We start from the raw sequence: 22,274 nt of genomic DNA on the forward strand, positions 1-22,274 counted from the left end.
TTATTAAGAAACCAACTACAATAAATGTACTCTGTATTACTCAATCATAGTTTCTTATCCATAACTTAGTCCTGTATTATTTAAAAAAATAAATGGCAACAAAAATGTTTATGTTTTTTCGCGTATCATGTAAATGTAATATATCATTATGCACATCCGTGATTACTGTGTGTGGGTGTATGCGCTTGAGGCAGAGAATATGTGTGAGAGTACAATGATACATGTACATTTGAGTATTAGAAATGTGTTTTTCATTAGATATTTACCAAGTCATTTGAGTAAAATATATAAGATATTTCAAGATAAATCATTATAATCTTTTTATTACTGGATAACTGATTTTGTAAGTTGTGATTGAAAATACATTGCCTGTTCAAATACGTATTTTAAACTAGTACAACAATACACTTGATATTAATATTGTGCTATTTATAACAATTATAAAATTCAATTCTAAAATTTTCCCTTAAAATGAAATATTTGTGTGTACATTCTTGCACGAATGTGGGTGTGTGTAAGGGTGAGTGTGTGGGTGGGAGTGTGTGGGTGTGAGGATGTGTGGGTGTGTGTATGTGTGTTTTTATGTGTGCTCGCGAGTGATATGTGATTGTGAATACATATATATGTGTACCTGTATATTGTTTTATGTGACTGTGTACATTGTGTTGTAATGTAATTATGCAAAAAGAAAAAAAAGAAAAAAATTAAAAAAAAAAAAATTCTCCTGTGACAAGCCTTTTTCCCGTGATTGACCCATCTAATATTGAAAAAACCCAATATAATTCTCATTTGCAGAAAAAAATGCATTAAAATTTACTTTCTTGTTCCAAATAGTGAGTTATAAGCATCAAATATAACATTTCCCTGTTCAAATGTTTAAAAAAAAATATAGAGAAGACAGCAATTTTAAGCTTTTCTGGGAATGACTCATATACTTATTAGTATTAGTGATCCAAATATGAAAGAAATATATAGTATTACATGTATTTTTAATTTGGCCACAGTATTTTCACGAAGCTGAGTACTGCAATGTTGCATTTGATACAGCAGAATGCCGAAGAAAAAATAGATCACCGGACAAAAATCTATTGTCCCGTTCGTCGTTTGTGTAAAGTTGGCTAACTAATAGGGTTTTACAGTAATATTAGAACAAGGGATGCAATCAATTGTGCCACTTACTAACTTATGGTTTTATCTATACCCGAGAAGGTTTAATTATCATCCGATATCGGTCTACTGCTGTGTCATCAGCACTTAATACTGTTTTTCAGATCAATAAGGTAGTCTATTGTCTCTAAATAGCACTGTTAACAACTTATAAAAAGGTTTCTAGGCCACAATAACGTTACAGGAATATTACAGTGAAAACACGCCGCTGATCATTGTTATGTATGACACTAAATACATGTAGTTATGAGATAAGGGAGATAACTCCTATAGCTTTTTTTATCAATACATCCTATGAAGGTCATATCATTGATTTAGGTTATAGAACTTTCTAGAATATAATCATGTATAAACAAATATGTTTGTAAACATGTTGATTTTAAGTAGAGATCTAGAATGATCTATTTCCAGAAAGTTATGTGTGTTTATTTGTTTACTGTTTTTAGTTAGATATTTCTAGAAGTAGAAGGTTCTCCAATATTCTTGAATTAGGGTTTAGCTATATATACTCCAACTGTCCAAAGCTAATCAGAACTGTAATGAGACCTGTAATAAGACATATCAAGAATTGTACAGCGCCATATAAGATTCTATTGGGAGAGCTATTGTGACTTTATCTGTGGATTATTACAACACTTTGTGTGGATTTTTTCATATTGCCTGGAACTTTACAAATCATCGGTGGACATTCAATTTCCTTGTGGATTTGTGATTATTGTTAATTTGAAACCTGGAAGGATCAAGGATTATACCAGGACATTCGCATACAGATAAGTAACACTTTAAATCATCGTACTAGTCTTGTACCACCACCAATTACTTTAGATATTGTAAACCATCTCTGTATAATATTGTATATATAATTAAATTGTGTTTTGAATTTAGCTGCTGGTTTCTCCTTTCTGTTATTCGTTCATGTAACAGAATTGGGGGCTCGTCCGGGATCGATATTCAATTTGTGAAATCTAACTTTGAAAAATTAATTAAGAAATTTTCAAAATTTTGTGTACAAACTTTGAGTTTACATTTGAAACCAACAGCTAGATAAATATGACTACTATGCAGGTAGAACAGTTTGTTAAAGCGCCATCCCTGGAAGTTCTTTTGCAAGTTAGTAAGAAGGATTTACTGTTATTGGGTAAACATTTAGGCCTTACTATCAAAACTAATTTGAGGAAAGCTGAAATTAGGAATGTAATTATAAGATATTTTGTTGACAATGACAAATTTGACTCTAGTGCATTAGATAGTATAGAGGAAACAGTCAGCTCAGAAATTCAAATTAGACAAATGGAACTTGAACATGAAATGAGACTAAGACAAATGGAAATAGAAAAAGAGTTAAGAGAAAAAGAAATTGAAAGAGAATTAAAAGAAAAAGAGATTGAGAGAGATCAGATGTTAGAGCTAGAGAAGCAGAAAATTCAAGCTGAAACAGAACTTAGAATGAAAGAATTAGAGCTAGCTTCTCAAGACAGTTCAAGTAATCTAACTTTTAGGGGTTTACAAGGAAACAGAGGTTTTGATGTCAGTAGAAACATTAGGTTAGTTCCTCCTTTTCAAGAGAAAGAAGTTGACAAGTATTTTCTGCATTTTGAGAAAATAGCTGATAGTATGAAATGGCCTGAAGATAAGCTTACAATGCTTCTTCAAAGTGTCTTGATTGGTAAAGCTAGAGACATTTATTCTTCTTTATCTGTAGATGAGATTTCAAATTACCAAGTAGTCAAGAAAGCTATTTTGAAAGCTTATGAGTTAGTTCCTGAGGCTTACCGCCAGAAATTTCGAAACTCGAGAAAGAGAGATGAACAAACTCATGTAGAATTTGCCAGAGAAAAAGAACAATTATTTAATAGGTGGTGTGATTCTAAAGAAATTGATGAGGATTTCGGTAAATTGAGGCAATTATTGTTGATAGAGGAGTTTAAACGTTGTGTCCACACAAACATAAAAACTCATTATTTAGATGAGAGAAAAGTTGAAACCCTTAGTGAAGCAGCTACAATGGCTGATGATTACGCTCTCACCCACAAAGGCTCATTTGTTAAAAACAGTTCTCAAGACAAAAACAGTACCACAGGTACTAGTAAATTTGGTCAGCCTAGGAACCCAACCTTTAGTGGCCCTTCCTACGACAAACCTAAATTAGGTGATAAAACTAAGTCTGCTTCTAAAACAGATGATAGGGTAGGTGTGGGGTCTCCTTCTGGTCCTGTTTGTAATTACTGCAAGAAAGTAGGGCATACTATGTCTGAATGTTATTCTCTCCAGCGTAAGGAGCAAAGGCGTAAACAGTCAGTTCCTTCTGTGTTAGCTATGTCAAAGCCTAGTCAGAAACTTAGTGATATTGTGGAAGATTCTAAAGTGTCTGTTGAGATTAAGAGCTCAGAGTCTGATAGTGTCTTGGAGAAGTACTCTCCCTTCATTTCTGAAGGTTTTGTTTCACTTACTAGTGATATTACCAACTTGAAACCTGTGAAGATTTTGCGAGATACTGGGGCTTCTCATTCTTTCATATTAGATGGCGTAGTGCCTTTGTCTGAGGAGACCTCATGTGGTAGTAGTGTTTTGCTTCAAGGTGTAGAGTTAGGTTTTGTTAATGTGCCTCTCCATTCTGTTTATTTAAAGTCAGACTTGGTTACTGGGCCTGTCACCATTGGTGTTAGACCGGAACTTCCCATAGAGGGCGTGTCGCTCATTTTAGGCAATGACTTGGCTGGAGAGAAAGTTAGGGTAGATCCCTTAGTGTCCAGTATTCCAGATAAAACAGATGATGCTGAGTCTATTCAACAGGAATTTCCTGGTATTTTCCCTTCTTGTGCTGTAACTCGTTCAATGAGTAAGAAGGTTTCTGATGTTGCAGTAGTTGAGGATCATTATAGTCCAGGGTTAGGTGACACTTTCTTGGCTCATGATATAGAGGATGTCGGGAGCAAGTGTGATCTTTTGAGCAATCCTGTAGACTTTGATAGTGATAGAGTTGTTCCTAACAAGGGTACTTCTTTGTCTGACATGATGAGCAAATCATCTTTGTCTAGAGAGGAGCTTATAGTAGAACAGGAAAAAGATCCTGAAATCTCCTTACTGTGTGATCGGGCTTTGAGTGAGGAAGAGGCGGAGAAAGTCCCGGTTTGTTACTTCCGTAGGTCAGGTGTGTGTTGATGCGCAAGTGGCGCCCCCCTGATGTGTCTCCCGAGGAAGACTGGAAGGTTGTCAATCAAATAGTTGTCCCACCGAGGTATAGGCAAGATATTCTGAGTTTGTCTCATGATGTACCTATGGCAGGGCATCTAGGTGTGACCAAGACTTATAACAGGATCTTAGATCACTTCTTTTGGCCCAAGTTGAAACGGGATGTGGCTGATTTTTGTAGGTCTTGTCATACTTGTCAGGTGGTAGGGAAACCTAATCAGAAAATCCCTGTTGCACCTTTGCACCCCATTCCAGCATTTGAGGAACCATTTAGTAGAGTCATTATAGACTGTGTAGGTCCTCTACCCAAAACTAAGTCTGGGAATGAGTATCTTTTAACTATTATGTGTGCTTCCACACGCTTTCCTGAAGCCATTCCACTCAGGAATATTAAAGCCCCTAACATAGTCAAGGCTTTGGTTAAATTCTTTACATTGGTTGGTCTTCCAAAAGCTGTCCAATCGGACCAAGGTTCGAATTTCATGTCTGGTATTTTTCAACAAGTCATGTACCAGCTCCAGATCAAGCAGTATAAGTCTAGTGCTTATCATCCAGAGTCTCAGGGTGCTTTAGAACGTTTTCATCAGACATTGAAGAATATGATGAGATCTTATTGTTTTGTAAACAAAAGAGATTGGGACGAAGGTATACACATGTTGTTGTTTGGCGTTAGAGAATCTGTACAAGAATCTCTTGGCTTCAGTCCCTTTGAACTTGTGTTTGGACATACTGTACGTGGTCCTTTGAAAATTTTGAAAGACAAAATTTTGGACGAAGATTCTAAAGTTAATCTCTTAGAGTATGTGTCTAACTTTAAGCAAAGGTTGACAAGGGCATGTGAACTGGCAAAAGAAAATTTGGCCGTTACTCAAACCAAAATGAAAACATGGTATGATAAAGATGCCCGTGCAAGAAGTTTTGATCCAGGTGACAAAATTTTGGCTCTATTACCAATACCGGGTCAGCCTTTGCAAGCTAGAATATTTTGGACCTTATATTGTTGAGAAAAAGGTCGATGATGTTAACTACATTGTACAAACTCCAGGGAGGCGCAAGAAAACTCAATTATGTCATGTTAATATGCTTAAGAAATATGTAGATAGAGAAGAGAGCAAGACCTCTCAACCTATTGCTACTTTGGCCTCTGTACCATCACAAAGTGAAAGTACAGCTGATATTTGTAAATTAGACTTAGATGGTGGTGTACAAGATGTAGGTTTAGACTGTGGTGTTAAGTTACGGAATTCAGATGTGCTCGCGAACTTGGACAAGAAACTATGTCATCTATCGGAAAAAGAACGCAATGAACTTAAAGATTTGATACTTGAGTATAAACATTTGTTTCCGGATACACCAGGCAAAACAGATGCTATCTATCACGACGTGGATGTAGGCGATGCGCCACCTGTCAAGCAACATCCTTACCGTGTCAATCCTTTGAAAGAAGAACACTTAAAGAAAGAAATTCAATACATGTTGGACAATGATATTATTGAACCAAGCAAAAGTGAATGGAGCTCTCCATGTGTTCTGGTGCCAAAGCCAGACAAGACATACCGGTTCTGTACTGACTTCAGAAAAGTAAACTCTGTCAGTAAAACAGACTCTTATCCAATTCCAAGGATTGACTCGTGTATTGACAAAGTTGGCAAAGCCAAGTACGTAAGCAAGTTTGACCTGTTGAAAGAATATTTGGCAGGTGCCATTAACAGAAAGAGCTAAAGAAGTGTCGGCATTTGTAACCTCACAAGGTTTGTACCAGTACAAAGTTATGCCATTTGGTATGAAGAATGCCCCGGCAACATTTCAACGTCTTCTTAACAGCGTGATATCAGACCTGGAAGGCTGTGATGGATACATCGATGACGTCATCAACTACCACGACACGTGGGAAGACCATCTACGCGGGATTCGTGAATTCTTCGAAAGACTCACTACCATGAAATTGACTGTAAACTTATTGAAATGTGAATTTTGTCATGCAACTGTTGAATTTTTAGGCCATGTTGTAGGACAGGGGCAGGTTAAACCTGTTCAGGCCAAAGTAGAATCAATTATAGATTTTCCAACTCCTGGAGGCAAGAGAGAGCTGATGAGATTTCTTGGTATGGCTGGATACTACAGAAAATTTTGTCAAAATTTCTCTGTTATAGCAGCTCCACTTACTGCTTTGTTAAAGAAAAATGTCAAATTTGTCTGGTCAGACGAATGTAAGTCTGCCTTTGAGAAATTGAAAGCCATACTATCAAACTCACCAGTTCTGACTGCTCCAGATTTTAATAAACAGTTTAAACTGTTTGTTGACGCCAGCGATGTAGGTGTTGGTGCTGTTTTGATGCAAGAAGGTACTGAACAAATTGACCATCCAATTTGTTATTTCTCGAAAAAGTTTGACAAACACCAGAGAAATTATTCCACCATTGAGAAAGAATGTTTAGCATTGATTTTGGCCTTAAACCAATTTGATGTGTATCTATGCACTACAGTTGTGCCTGTGTTGGTCTTCACCGACCACAACCCTTTGACATTCATTGGGAAAATGAAAAACAAAAATCAAAGAATTCTCAGGTGGAGTTTGACTTTGCAAGATTACAATCTTGACATCAAACATATCAAAGGGAAAGACAATATTCTAGCTGATGCTTTATCAAGGATTTAAATATTACTTGATATGTCAAGAAAGTTTCCTTTTCAAGAAAACTTTCTTTTCTTTAAGGAGGGGTGTGTTATGTATGACACTAAATACATGTAGTTATGAGATAAGGGAGATAACTCCTATAGCTTTTTTTATCAATACATCCTATGAAGGTCATATCATTGATTTAGGTTATAGAACTTTCTAGAATTTAATCATGTATAAACAAATATGTTTGTAAACATGTTGATTTTAAGTAGAGATCTAGAATGATCTATTTCCAGAAAGTTATGTGTGTTTATTTGTTTACTGTTTTTAGTTAGATATTTCTAGAAGTAGAAGGTTCTCCAATATTCTTGAATTAGGGTTTAGCTATATATACTCCAACTGTCCAAAGCTAATCAGAACTGTAATGAGACCTGTAATAAGACATATCAAGAATTGTACAGCGCCATATAAGATTCTATTGGGAGAGCTATTGTGACTTTATCTGTGGATTATTACAACACTTTGTGTGGATTTTTTTCATATTGCCTGGAACTTTACAAATCATCGGTGGACATTCAATTTCCTTGTGGATTTGTGATTATTGTTAATTTGAAACCTGGAAGGATCAAGGATTATACCAGGACATTCGCATACAGATAAGTAACACTTTAAATCATCGTACTAGTCTTGTACCACCACCAATTACTTTAGATATTGTAAACCATCTCTGTATAATATTGTATATATAATTAAATTGTGTTTTGAATTTAGCTGCTGGTTTCTCCTTTCTGTTATTCGTTCATGTAACAATCATGTCTTACTATTGACAGAAACATATACATAGAGATTGGAAACTCCTTCTTTGTCTATGTTGACAGGCAGAGGGACCTCCAGTTTATAGGCATTTTCCCTTGGCTAACTACTTTTAAGTGTATTCTGTTAAACATGATATTTTTGAATCAACACAAAGTTTAAGCATTATATCATGGTTTGATGTGATCAGTTTTCCCGATTGATGTTATTTAATATGATTTTTGAAAGTATGTAAGTTTCGAAAATCAGGCATTCAAAACCGGAAGTGCGCTTTGTTTTATTAATATTTAAGTTAAAATATTATTTTTTCTTTCCGAAATCGTACTCAAACCATCTGAAAATTACTTAACTTTTATAACATATCAAAGTTATTCTGCTGTATTTAACTATTTAAGAGTTTATCTAAAAGCCCCTAGGGATATACAGAGGTACATCTGCCTATCGTAAAAATGGCGAAGTTGCCAATCTCTATATGTATGTTTCTGCTATTGAAGCCAATAGTGCGTTGTATTATGACACAGAAGATGTAGAACTCGTAACACAACGGAACTTTAATCCATCGTAAACATTGATAGTGAAATCCCAGATGGGAACCATTTCCAAGAAGAAGAAAAAATAAATACAGATTAGTTGTGGTGTGATGTGTCATTATTTCTACGTTAATTAGGTATAATCATTAGGAATTCAATGGCTTAATGGGCCTTGGATTTTAGGCACATATCAACAGCCAAAAAGATAATACCTCGGTGTAAAATAATACAATAACAAAAGAAGACACATGATAAGTATCTATTTAACTCAATCTAGTGATGCAACCTTTAAGACACCAAATTACAAGTGTAATAAACGTTTTAAATTGCTTACCGTCGTGTACCCTGTCGACATCACAGCCGGCGAAGTAGAGGTCTGTAGCACGTGAGTAGTCGACCGTGATAAAGACGTACTCGCCATTGAGAGCCCCTACCGTGTCAGCAGCACACAATAGATGGATAATGTCTACACCATAGGCACAGATTACCATTACTGGAAATCAAGTTAACTCTTAATGAAGGCAACACTCATTATAAAAAAAAAATCAATAGCTGTAAAAATCATATACGTCATCCTTAAAAAAATTGAGGCGCGTTTCTGTCATGGTACAGTCACTTTGCCATTAAGGGGCCGTGCCAATAAGCATCGAGCTTCGTACACTATATTAGTGGAAAGTGTGAATATCAAAGAAGTTGATGATTGTTTGTTTATTTGTTACATATGAAAAGACGTGACGCCAATATCGGTGGGTTATGGTCAATATTGGCGGCAATGCATTACGGCATATTGCAATCAGAATCCCTCAACCCGGGTATTAGAGTTCCGACTGGCTCAGATGCTGAATCTAAAATTGACGATGACGGTAGAGAAACAAGAGGGTTTCGAAGGAAATTAATAACTACATTTATGAGAAAAGTCTTGAATGATATAGAAAACTGAAAATGAATGTAATGCCGGGTAACTTTGATTTTGTTTAGGTTATGACGGGATAATGGCACCTGTATAAATGTTATATAACCGTAGCCTGGATTACATAATATAACGTTACCGAAGACAACACTCAATCTTCACAAAGACTAATTTACTGATAACAAACAATAACATTGCTGACTATAAATAGAGATCATCATCAATGTAAATAAAGGTCATGTTCTTGGCAGTCTCTCTTAACAAAAATCATCATAAATAAACATTAAAAAAGTTAAAAACATCTCATTCATATTTTACAAAATTCCCAACCGACGTTATTAAAATCACAATCACTGTTTACAATGAATACACACATTGTCAACAATGTTTGACGTCCGCGGTCATCAACGATCAAAGATCATTTGTGAGTTATAAGGAACAAATGGACAAACACATTTACTGATTATTTCCAATACAAACAAATATCTAAAATATATTTTGTGTAAATTAAGATACGCTATGACATTCATGAAAATTTAATTAAATAGTAAAGACATTGAATTAATTAATTATATTTCCAAATAAGGATATACCGTGTTCATTAAATTCTATTAAGTCTGTTGACAAGGTAAACATTACGTAAACGTGCACGTAAATTCACATAAATGACCAATCCCGATTAGGGGTATCCGTGTATGATATTTGTTCTTTGGTGCAATTCGACCATCATAACATTAGTACTAAACTACATGACCTGTTAATGGGGTTTATAACGGAAGTGCTGGAACTTAGATAATTGAAAATAGATGTAAGTGCTAGCATCCAGTAAACACTGGAATGCGTTTACTTTATTCACACGAAAAGAATACTAAAATCATTTATATTTCAAATATACTTAATACGGAACGTGTTTCAGGTAAACAAAAATGGTAAGTGGAAAATATCAGATGACATGCGCTGCCTTGGTGTTTCCTTTGTGTGAAAATCGGTAAGATTATAGTATTACATAACAGAGTTATAGATTCTGTTACATAAGTATGACGCCAGACAAAAATCTTTTTACATGACGAATAATTTATTTGACGAATAGAACAACTACAGGGAACTGTTTATCAATTCTCTATAACACCATATAAGGTTAATAATTGATTCAATGAGACAAAGAGGACAAATAGATATCAACTGTTACCTGTTTGCTATAACTTGCTGTTATTAATAGTACAATTTTACACATAGCTGATATTATATGCTAGTGCAAATAAAAATATAAAAATAAATATTGCTACAAAATTTTTTATTACTTTATAATGTTTTTTGTGTGTGTGTGGGGGGGGGGGGGGGTTGAGTTGAGGGTATGGAAAGCAGGTTATACTTACTCCGGTAATGTGTTATCTGTTCGAGCATGTGCTCCTCTATCAGGTGTTGGTCGCTCTCCAGGGTCCATATCTGTGACTTGATGTTATCGCTTTCTAGGGCAATCTACAACAGATTAATTATAAAGGCATCTCAAGACAGAAACACGCCCCAAAACACGATAACACAAAGAAACTGCTGTATCACGCGTCATAACACTAGATTGTAATTATTGCACCTGTTGCCCACATGGTCTGATTGAACTGGTCACTGAAAGCGATGTCACATCCACCGACACCTTCCTTGACTCTGCTTCGCATCTGACTTTGGGTTGATCGTTTGCTTCATCAAGGGATGTTCGCTATCCCGATGTCTCATAGCAAAAACTAGGCAATATATTCAATACCATTTTGTGTGCTATCGTGGAGAATGTTCGAAATCCTGATATCTCATAGCCGAAACTAGCCAATATATTCAATAACATGTTTTTTGTTTTTAACCCACATCGTGGAGAGTGTTGCTCCTTGTTCTTTGACAGTTCGTTTTAGAAAGATAGCACCAAAAATGACACAAAAATCATATTTTTTATGCACGAATATAATTTGTAAACGCTAAAAACTACTTTATTTTGATATTTCGGTTTGGTAATATCAATCTAATGTGTGAAAATTAAAAGTCTAATATCATGCACAATGAATTATTATATTTTAAACTTTTCACAAATCGGGTAGAATTACCAGGGACAGATTATATCAGCTCAATTTGTGGGAAGAGAAAACTATGTAGTTACTGTAATTGATTTTGATTATTCTGGCATAAGAATAATAACATTGATTTGATATCAAGGTGTTGACAAGTAAGAATACGTTATTTTTGTCACATTTGCATGTTTTCAAATATTTATATATTTATGTATTTTACATCGTGTACGTATTATTTACAAATATTGACATATATATTTGCCCCAGGTGATATTTGATTATTCGTTGCCAAATACAAAGAATATATGAAGAAATATAAAAAAATAAAGAATATGACTGTGTCAAAATACGTGAAAATAGCTCACCACAAAGTACTCTGTACGTGAAAATAGCTCACCACAAAGTACTCTGTACGTGAAAATAGCTCACCACAAAGTACTCTGCTACCTCCCTCCAGATATCTTCGTGTCCTTCCACCAGTAGCACACGGTCCCAATTGTAGTGAGACAGGATGTCCTTGATAGGGTATATGATATTATGGTAACTCACTGTGCTCCGAGAAAACGTGGAGTAGACACTGTAGTCCATCAATGCTTCGTGTGCGCATGCGAAACTTATGAGGGGAACATTCCATCTCCCTGCCAAAAATGCTGCAGAGGTACAGACGTGGTCACATGCAGGGCCTGTAATAAGTACAGAAATTAAAAACCGACACGATAACAGAAGGCGAACTTCATGTAGATTAGACAGGTGCTACAACAAAATATGGATGTATATGATGAATCCCACTTCAAAAAAATTAAGAATAAAAATCCGGATTCTTTGTACAGAGTAAAGTCTTTTACCTACATACTCATGTATTCTTTGTCGCAAAAGAGTAATTTGATTGTAGCTAATTTACATAACATTCCATAATACTTCATCTTATAAAATAACAATAGAACTTATTTCAAAGCCACATGGAATGTATGAACTGAACATATAGAACAATACAATTTACCTAGAAATAAGACCGAGCTTTTAGCCGATTTTTGACAGTGCACTGGGGTTAGGTGACCCTGCTATATACATAGGTATGGTTTATAATACAGCAACAGTAGTAAAATCATACATGTATACAAAAAATCCAAAAAATTCGTGATTATAATTTCCTTTAGATGTATGAAAGGTAAATCATAAAACGTTTTATAAATTGAGCAATCAATTCAGTTTGACAAGAAAGAACAATCAAAATTACGATCTTTTCTTTTTTAATTTATTTCTGTTTTGTTTGCTTGTTTTTAATTAACATGAACAACTGGGCACAGTGGTTAAAGGTAGGTTTCGCCCAAACAAATAAACTTTTTTTTGTAAAATTCGATAATGGAAAAAAAAGGTGAAAAAAACATATTAAAAACCTCAATTTAATTTCTTAATGCGTATGAGATTGAACAAATGTGTCTCGAATACAAATTGATTTATTACGATGTCAGGCTGACAGAATAGCATGGAAATGAAGCTACGATGGATTGTGTTGTCGAAGTTTCGAGCATGCGCATTGTTACGCACTAAAAGTAAACACAATGGCTGAAAGAAAGCGTGTGAGAAAAAAAATGTATCTGAATCGACTACAAAAGGGAAGAAATTAGGTTGGAATCGGTAGCACTCTAGGATATCTCTAGGGAATGAAATTCAGAGATGGCATGTAGCAATAGAAGAAACAGAAGCCACCTTGCCCGGATTCTGTTGTGACTCGTGTTGCACGTGGTGAGTTATGACAGCGTACATACAGCGGCAGACTGACTACATATACATATGTTTGACACACTAAGCTAGCGAGCGTATGTAAGTAACTTGAAGTATTACAGATTATATAATTATATATATAAACAATCCATCGCACTTTGGTGTTGTTGGTTTTTTCCTTCTTCTGAACATGCCGTCGCACGATTGTCACTTCTATCTGCCATTTTGTTGCACGCTTCCGTTTGTTGATGCGGCTTTGTTTTGGGAAAAAACCGTCATATTCTATGTAAAGCTTGATTTCGCTCTATTTTTTAATGAGTATTTTCCTGGTCAAGCTAGGCAAATGCATCGGAAACGACCTGAAGATTATATCTATGTACATGCTAAATTTCAATTTCGTAGTCTTTATATTTCATTGGGCGAAACCTACATTTACGGTTCGATACTTCTATACCAAGTTTGATTTAAATGCCTTAGTCGTTATAAACACGAAAGCTTTGGAGATTTTTAGATGAAAAATAATTATCAACTTTTAAAAAAGTAAGAGAACGAACGTCCTTTAATATACAGATCAGTGCATGTAACACTGTTTGATTTCCGATTAGTTTTGAAGTATCCTGCATTGTAAATATAGCAAGACTTCTAATTACATGCAAATCTGATTTCTTTGAAATCCTGACATTATAGGTAAGAGAAGAATTCGTTCTATGTTGTTCGTTAATGTCATTGGTTAACAAAGAGTCCCGAGAGAGGTTCCATCAAAATCCATAACAATTAATGACTTGCGATATCTCCTGAGTACACGCAATACAATGGAGTTATTTTGCTGTCTCGCGTCATCGTTTCAACAGCTAGGATAATGAAAATGTGCCAATGCGATAATTGTATGTAGGTAAGGGCAGTAGAATGATAAAACCATCCATCCGAGATTAACGTTAGCTGTTACCTGACCAATACTAATATAGATTGGTCTGTTTTTATGCCTTTTCTATCTACTATACTAAACTTACTCAGTAGGTTGGTTTACAGTATTCCATCACCAATTAGACATTAAAAGATACAAGCTACCTGAATCGAGATATCATGCAACTATTACTTTGAAAAGATCTGATTCGGTTTCATACCCAGACTTAACTGGGAGTTTAAACAATGGGAATGCAAGCTCTTTTGTGTAAAAATAAGAATGAGTTTCTTCCTAACCAGAACAAAAACTGCAAGCCATTACTTAACTTATACCCCACTGCTCATTGTTGTTCCTCCATTTAGTTTCCATGGTAACCGTTATGTGATATGTCAAATTATAGACATCCATATGTAACAAATATTGACCAAGTTTGAACAAAGCTGATCGACATGAGTAATTGACCATTTTACTGTGTATAGTGAATATCATGACACACATGATTTTGACAATCAAAAACCTGCATGCATGTCTACACATGGTCCCCATCATTGCTGCCAGGTTTCATCGAACATTGAGTTGTCCAGACACCTGTTTTACTGACATACATGTTCATGCGGCTGGTGGGCTGTAATTGTTTCCATAGCCAGCTGATCATAGTTATATTTGTTCAATACCGAAATTGCCGGTGGAAGTAAAAATAATTTGAAACTGATAACATTGATTGTTTTGCTACATTTATATGGTAAAGCAACATACATGTACATATGTATCTCAGTTGGAAACACAAATCTAATACCGTTCAAAATACTTTGATAAACATTCCCAAGAGGATGTCTGCATATTTTCCGCATATTATAGTCACCCATGAATATTTAAGATGACCACAATGAAATAGGTATGAAATCAAGTCATCTGTATGTCCACGTACACACAAGGGGATCTCAAATGTCGATTTCATTTATTTTACTATGGTTAAGAATGAAAAAGAGGATAAACATTTCCACGCTTCATATGGTACAATAATATGATACGATGTCATTATGAATAACGACTGTATTTAACCTAAAGCTGATGGAGTATGTTTAACACAGTTTTCACATAGCTGTGCTCTATATAATCACCAATAAGTGAACAAAGTATAACAAAAAGTATCTATTCTTTCAATATATTTTTCAGAGACTCGCCATGAAGTAAAGATAAAACAAAATTGCCATTAAATTAAGTACGTCTACAGAATGAGATATTTCAAAGATTCACAGTGAACTGAAAAGTAAGAACCACACTGCATTTCTTAATCTATAACCATGAAATACAAGATTTGTTTGACTTGTTTTTGACATTTGACTTATAATTGACAAGACGTGTACCACTGTAGATGAAAATAAATAATAGAAAATATTGTTCTTGGAATAGTAAGCCTAGGTTTTTCGGAAAGTGCAACTCTACTCCTTCATTAATGTCTGTCATAATGTCTTAAAAGACAAATATATAATGAATAGTAATCTAAACCAACCAGTACAGCAAGCTTTTCAAAATCAGTCAAATAAGCTTTACCATTATCAAAACCATTAGGGAAGTCCTACAACTAGGAAGTATGGCCAGCATAATAATGGCAATTTCTTAACTGTTTGCTGTTTTCTTTCATTTCCATGTTTCCCCTGACAACAGGTGCTTAATAATGAAGAACATTCATATTTTGATTTGACAACATATATCAATGGAAGAATAATTCATTGCGATATAAAACTATTTTCGATGCTACGGAGTACTTCCGGTTTCATCGCTTTGGCTTGTTCAAAGTTGTGACGTCACCGTACATGATACACTGCGGCGGTTACGTTGTCATTTTAACGGAGTTGGAACGTGATCTGTGTAAAAGGTTTATATAGATAGTCTTCTTACAGTATTTACAGCCATCAGAAGTTGTAATGGCGCTAATATGTGTATACATGTATATGTGTTAGTTTTACAACCACTAAGTAAAACTTTGACTATGACACTGTTCTCCTTTTGAATCGCGAATTTAGTAAACTTTAATCCTCGCGAATAAAATATACCATACAACAACTTGTTATAGATAGTTTTATCACAAAGCAGGAATTAGCTTCAGCTATCTTCAACGATAGTTTTGCGTTATAAACCATATCGTATTATTAAACAATATGAAAATATAACTTTTAGCTGCAATAGGATAGGACTAATTAATAAAAAAAATCTCTCTGCTCAACAGACACTTTAACATATATTTATGGAATAGACTTTTATTTTATTGAGGTTATGAGGGTATAATGATAATGGAGCATGTGTAAATTATGTAACCCCGGCGAAGCCGGATAACATTAAATTTACACGGGCTCCATTATCATTATAACCTCATAACATCAACTAAATAAAAATCTATACCTTACATTTACAGTTTTTTCACGTAAATGAATGTTATTTATTCTCGCGATAGTTGCATATTTTTTATTAAAATACCCATATTTTGTTCTCTCCCATCATCGTCAACGAATTCGATTGAACAGCTGATTTGAATCGAGTCATTCATATGTTCCCACCAAAAGTGGGGTCATGGCCCCATGTTGCTACGCCAGCGCCTATTCCCGTAACAATAGAATCGCCGCGCGATGGCCCTTTCCAGAGAGAACTGTTCTCCTATAGTGTTGTCTGGTGAGGTATAGTCCCTGAGTCGAAGACGAGGGGACTATACCTCGCCAGACAACTGATAATAATAATACAGAAAGCATGGTTATTGAGTCAATGTCAGTGCAAACTAAATATTCGCTTTTCAAAGAAAGAAATGATAATAACACAGTTGTGTAGACAATTAGGATAAACAAGTGAATCAGTCGATCATAGCATTTCTAATTTTTCTAATGACGAGATCTGTGATCCCTAGTCCGCTAAACCTGCCTATATTATTTGGCTTTTTTTGCCTAATATATATATTAGGCAAAAAAAACAACCTAATAATATAGGCAGGTTTAGCGGACTATGTGATCCCCAGGTAGGATACGTGTTTTATGTCTTGATAGAAGTGGACATCTTCTCATACCACCGATGTCTTTCTGACTTATATGACCTGTCAGCAATCTACAATTATCTACACCTAAATTGACTTCATTGTGAGAAACTCGATACGTCATTGATTATATAGCGGTGTCCATTAAGTTTTACGACAATAGCCTTTGTCAGTAATGACCTGCTCATGTACAGCAAATACTGTAGGAATTATAACGAGGCAAATCAACGCGATTATTAGCCAAGCAACTTGTGTAACAAATTTGATTTTGTCAGTACATAGCATCATTTAAGGAATAGAAAGTATCCCAACATCAATAACAGTACGTAACTTCCGCTGGCTAATCAGTTTACCGTGACATACAGTGTTCAATGTACATTCTTGTTGATATAGTACCGTGTATTGTGGGCTGTGTTGACACGAATTGCACTTGAGATATGTGGTCTGTATGTGTAAGGTACTATTGTAATTATTTTTATTCATTTGTACTTCATACTGCTTAAACACTAGGATAAAATGATTATGAAATGGAAGCCTTGACATACTTATCCCTCCTGGTAATCTTACAAACCATAATACATTACTATTATATACACTTTTCAGTAAGTTTTACATCCCAGTTAGAACTGCATGCTTATCATAATTTTATCATTATAATAATCAAATTTATTAAAATTTGTGAGCACGTGGCGTGTTTTAAAATAATGATAGCTAACTACAACATCAAAGCTGACATCATATCAAACCACAATTGGAACCGATCACAGAAAACGTACTGATTGTGCCGAAATTAAACTGAAACATTTTTTAGCACATGTTTCATTGGGCATTCGCCATGATTGCAATTAAAACGACGTACAGAAAATGAAATTGTCAAAATTATATTACAACGCATATAGTTTCTGGCGCGAAAATCACTACCGGTACAATGCAATTACCGCTAAAAGAATGTACAATTCCATTCCAGTAAATGATGAAAGCAGGACAAAATATAACATTGTTGACTGAAAATGGTCAACGACGATAAGAATGTGTTATTCTAGAGAGGAAATACGTCCTCTGTATAATAGACGATATGATTATCTGTCATGTATATCGAGGTTAGATCAAGGTTAAATGACAAGGAATGAAGATACGACACAAATCAATAAACATGCATCAACTGTACTTTCTCTGTGATCTTTGAACCGATATTTTTTTACTTTAACTTTTTCCTTTCCAGAATGCCTGGCGCCTTTTGGTCGTAGAAAATCTGTGATCAACGATCATCGATATCTAAATAAGATCTACCTGTTTTGAATATCACATTGATTCGTTTGTAAACAAACAGTTAAATGCTTTCTAATTTTTTGTTCAAAGTATAATTCCCTCGGATATACACGTAATCAAATAAGCACTAGTACAATTTTCACCTTCTAGACTGACATTGAACTTGACCTTCGTGGATTCCCATTAAAAGCAAGAGTAAACATCATCATAGAAACCTAATTCACTTAATCAGAATGAGCAGTGTGCAACCATTCACTCCATTTCCTTCACGGGTAAGTGGCGTGCTTCAATTACGTATACGACAATCTATAAAATCTTCGGATTCTTGTTAATGCTTTGGCTATATAAAGGCTACGTGACATATAATTCCTTTTGCAAATTAAAAGAACTAATCCGCGATGAATATCCAGACTCCTTCCGGTCTTGAAAGGATGGATTTGCCTAACTAATGCGTCATTCTAAATCCAGAATGACCTCCAAATGGTGTATAAATACAAAAACCGACCAAATTACTTATTGTGAAGGACCTATTTTGGAATTGAAATTGACAATTTGGTAAAACCAAATAGATTTTATCAAACCTTTATAATTTAAAAACACTTACAAAAACAGTTTTGATAATCTTTAAAAGAACACATAAAAAAAATCCATGCACTTTCTATTTTTGTTTAATGTGATCGTGGTTGATGCAAATTAACATAAATGGCATTTTTATTCACAATTAACTGTGGTTTCAAATTAACAACTAAGGGTATTTTGATCTTCCTATACATGTATGCATTAATGAAAAGAAATTTCAGGAAGTATGTATTGAATATTAGGCATCATGAAAGGATGGTCCAGGGACGTAAATTAACCTGTTTATTCTCTGCATTATAACAAATCCGTTCTGAGATTAAGGATTTGTTTTCAAAGAATGGTTGCGTGTGCAATATGTTTTGCTTCAGACAATAATATGTTATCAATTTACTCAAACAATACACTAGCGTGGGTAGTAAATCAAGTTCCATGATAACCGTCTGATTGATTAGTTTGTCAGATACATTGTAATCTGTTATAGTTTGTCAGATACATTATAATCTTTTTTACATTGTAATCTGTTATAGTTTGTCAGATATGTTGTAATCTTTTATAGTTTGTCATATACATTGTAATCTTTCATAGTTTGTCAGATACATTGTAATCTGTCAGATACATTGTAATCTATTATAGTTTGTCAGATACTATACAAATATTTCATGGTTTACTGTGCTCTAGTTCGTAATATTTAACCCGAGGTGAGTGCAATCAACAAATGTTATATTGCACGAGGCCAAAGGCCGAGTGCAATATAACATTTGTTGATTACAATCACCGAGGGGTTAAAGATTACAGATATTGTAATCTTTTATAGTTTGTCAGATACATTGTAATCATTTATAGTTTGTCAGATACATTGTAATCTTTTATAGTTTGTCAGATACATTGTACCCTTTTATAGTTTGTCAGATATGTTGTAATCTTTTATAGTTTGTCATCAGATACATTGTAACCTTTTATAGTTTGTCAGATACATTGTAATCTTTTATAGTTTGTCAGATACAGTGTAATCTTTTATAGTTTGTCAGATACATTGTAATCTTTATAGTTTGTCAGATACATTGTAACCTTTTATAGTTTGTCAGATACATTGTAACCTTTTATAGTTTGTCATCAGATACATTGTAATCTTTTATAGTTTGTCAGATACATTGTAATCTTTTATAGTTTGTCAGATACATTGTAATCTTTTATAGTTTGTCAGATACATTGTAATCTTTTATAGTTTGTCAGATACATTGTACCCTTTTATAGTTTGTCAGATACATTGTAATCTTTTATAGTTTGTCATCAGATACATTGTAACCTTTTATAGTTTGTCAGATACATTGTAATCTTTTATAGTTTGTCATCAGATACATTCTAATCTTTTATAGTTTGTCAGATACATTGTAACCTTTTATAGTTTGTCAGATACATTGTAATCTTTTATACAGGTGATATTTATTATCATTACTTATCAGTCTGATAACATAACTTTACCATCATCTTGCCGATATAAGCCATACTCATTTAGATATTTTTTAAGTAGATGATTGTTTGAGCCGGAATTGATGTATGATATTAAGCAAGAACCAGACGACGATAGAAGAACCAAACAGTAACGTATTGAAGTGCGTTACTTTTACATCATTTCCTTTAATCAAATTTTTCATGCATGACAGGCAGCCAGGTAATATATATAATAGAAAACCAGTTAATTTTACACTTACGTTAGATAGATCTACATCTTTCAGACAAATGCGCACCCCAATTGACAAATGATTTTGTCATAAGGATGATATATCAATCCAAACTCAAAATCAATTTAATGTCTTCAAAATATTCAACAATGCTAAACTATTTATTTCAATTTTTTAAACTTGAATTAACGTGAAGATGTTTTCAATTAAATTTACTTTTATTCACACTTTGGTATTAACATGGTTTGTTTGTTGTCCACAAAATCATCACAATAGATCTAAAAACTTGTATCTTGCTAAAATCGGAAAAAATATTTTTTTATCATTTATAAACACATATTCTCGTCCAGGTTTCTGTCGGATTTAAAAAAATCTAGGCAAGTAAGTTACATATTTATAATGATCCCCAATTCTCACCTTCGCTCTCTTGCCGTCTCGAGACTACAAGCATTCATAACTGTACAGGAGTTGTATTTGGCCGGCCCTGTCCAACGATGACAATCATCACCTGGACGTGTAGAATGACTTCTTATCAATATATATAAATGCGATTCCGAAACAGTCATTCAGAGTAGCCCTTGAATATGCAATATTTTATAAGAAAGCCTTTTGTAACCAATATGTAATTTGTTATTAGGATGCTTCTGATGTCATTAAATTCTTAATTTTCTGCAACTGACTCCTTTCATAGTTTGTATAAAATTCATGTTTATTCAAAACAATAAGACTTCACCTCTTATGATGCTGCTTAAAGGATGTAGGTATCTATTTGTGAGAGATAAGGACAAAATCATAATTCAAACACCATGAAGCAAAATTTTGCAATTGAGGATCTGCTCTGATGAGGTTTCAGTCTCGTTGAAATATCGCTTTAACATTAATCAAATAGTTTCTGTGATTTTCAAAAATTATTGTCTCTATATGTTGGAAGTTACTATATAAAAATATGTCAAAATTAGACTTCTATTGAAATAAGAAATGACCAATTTGGTCATCATTTTTAAAAGAGCGCGTTCCTTATACTTTGTAGAGAGGTGAAATTTCATCTTTTTATTAGCTGTATCAAGTTAATTGTTGTTGTAAATCTATTCAAGGTTTACTGTGTTAAAAACATTCAGCATTTAAACGTTAAATTGTAATCTACTCTTTTCTTTTTATTTAAGTGTAGTTAAAGTAGTTTGAATTTATAGCAACAATGGCTGAAATAAATTGTAATGGGACAAAAAATCCAAGCACACTGACCCCTTGTTTTATGCAAACATTTTTTTTCTTTTGAACTTCAAAATTTGTTGACAATTAATCGAATATTTATACATAACAGACATCCAATTTGAAAAATATTGCTTTAGTCTGTCGTGTGTATGGTTAATTCAGCAAAATTCCGGTGAAATCAAATAGTTATCTTTGATTCACAATAACTCAAAATCAAGCACACTACCATATCATTTTAATTCCATTTTTAACATTTTATGTACTCCTATTTCCAGTGATGTACTCCTAACATTTTATGTACTCCTATTTCCAGTGATCAAAAGTTCGATAGGTGACGTTGGACAAGAGAAGAAATAACAACTATAAAGCAATTCAAAATAAGAACTACGAACATTAATTTCAGCGTTTGTCACTGACAGAAGGCCTTCATATGGTTTCCTGTTTACCAGATGTTAAAGGATCCGGCCTCATTCTATGGCATATAACCATCCTGATTAAGTTGATGTAGAACTTTTGTCACCCATAAAATAAATACACGTAGTTATCATACCTTTTCTGTGCAAACAGCCGATTTGAACATATATTGAATATC

General features: G+C 34.1%; 1 protein-coding gene across 1 annotated transcript in view; it reads right to left on the reverse strand.

Annotated features, from left to right (window-relative positions):
• The window catches only part of LOC138320605 (atrial natriuretic peptide receptor 2-like), a 40,862-nt gene that overhangs the window by 15,189 nt on the left and 3,399 nt on the right, over positions 1-22,274 (reverse strand). The window contains exons 2-4 of the mRNA XM_069263700.1: positions 11,719-11,972; positions 10,612-10,714; positions 8,660-8,818 (exon numbers count right to left, since the gene is read on the reverse strand). Coding sequence (XP_069119801.1) covers positions 8,660-8,818; positions 10,612-10,714; positions 11,719-11,972 — 516 coding nt within the window. The remainder of the gene's footprint in view (positions 1-8,659; positions 8,819-10,611; positions 10,715-11,718; positions 11,973-22,274) is intronic.

Source organism: Argopecten irradians, chromosome 4, assembly GCF_041381155.1.
Source record: "Argopecten irradians isolate NY chromosome 4, Ai_NY, whole genome shotgun sequence".
NCBI lineage: Eukaryota > Metazoa > Mollusca > Bivalvia > Pectinida > Pectinidae > Argopecten > Argopecten irradians.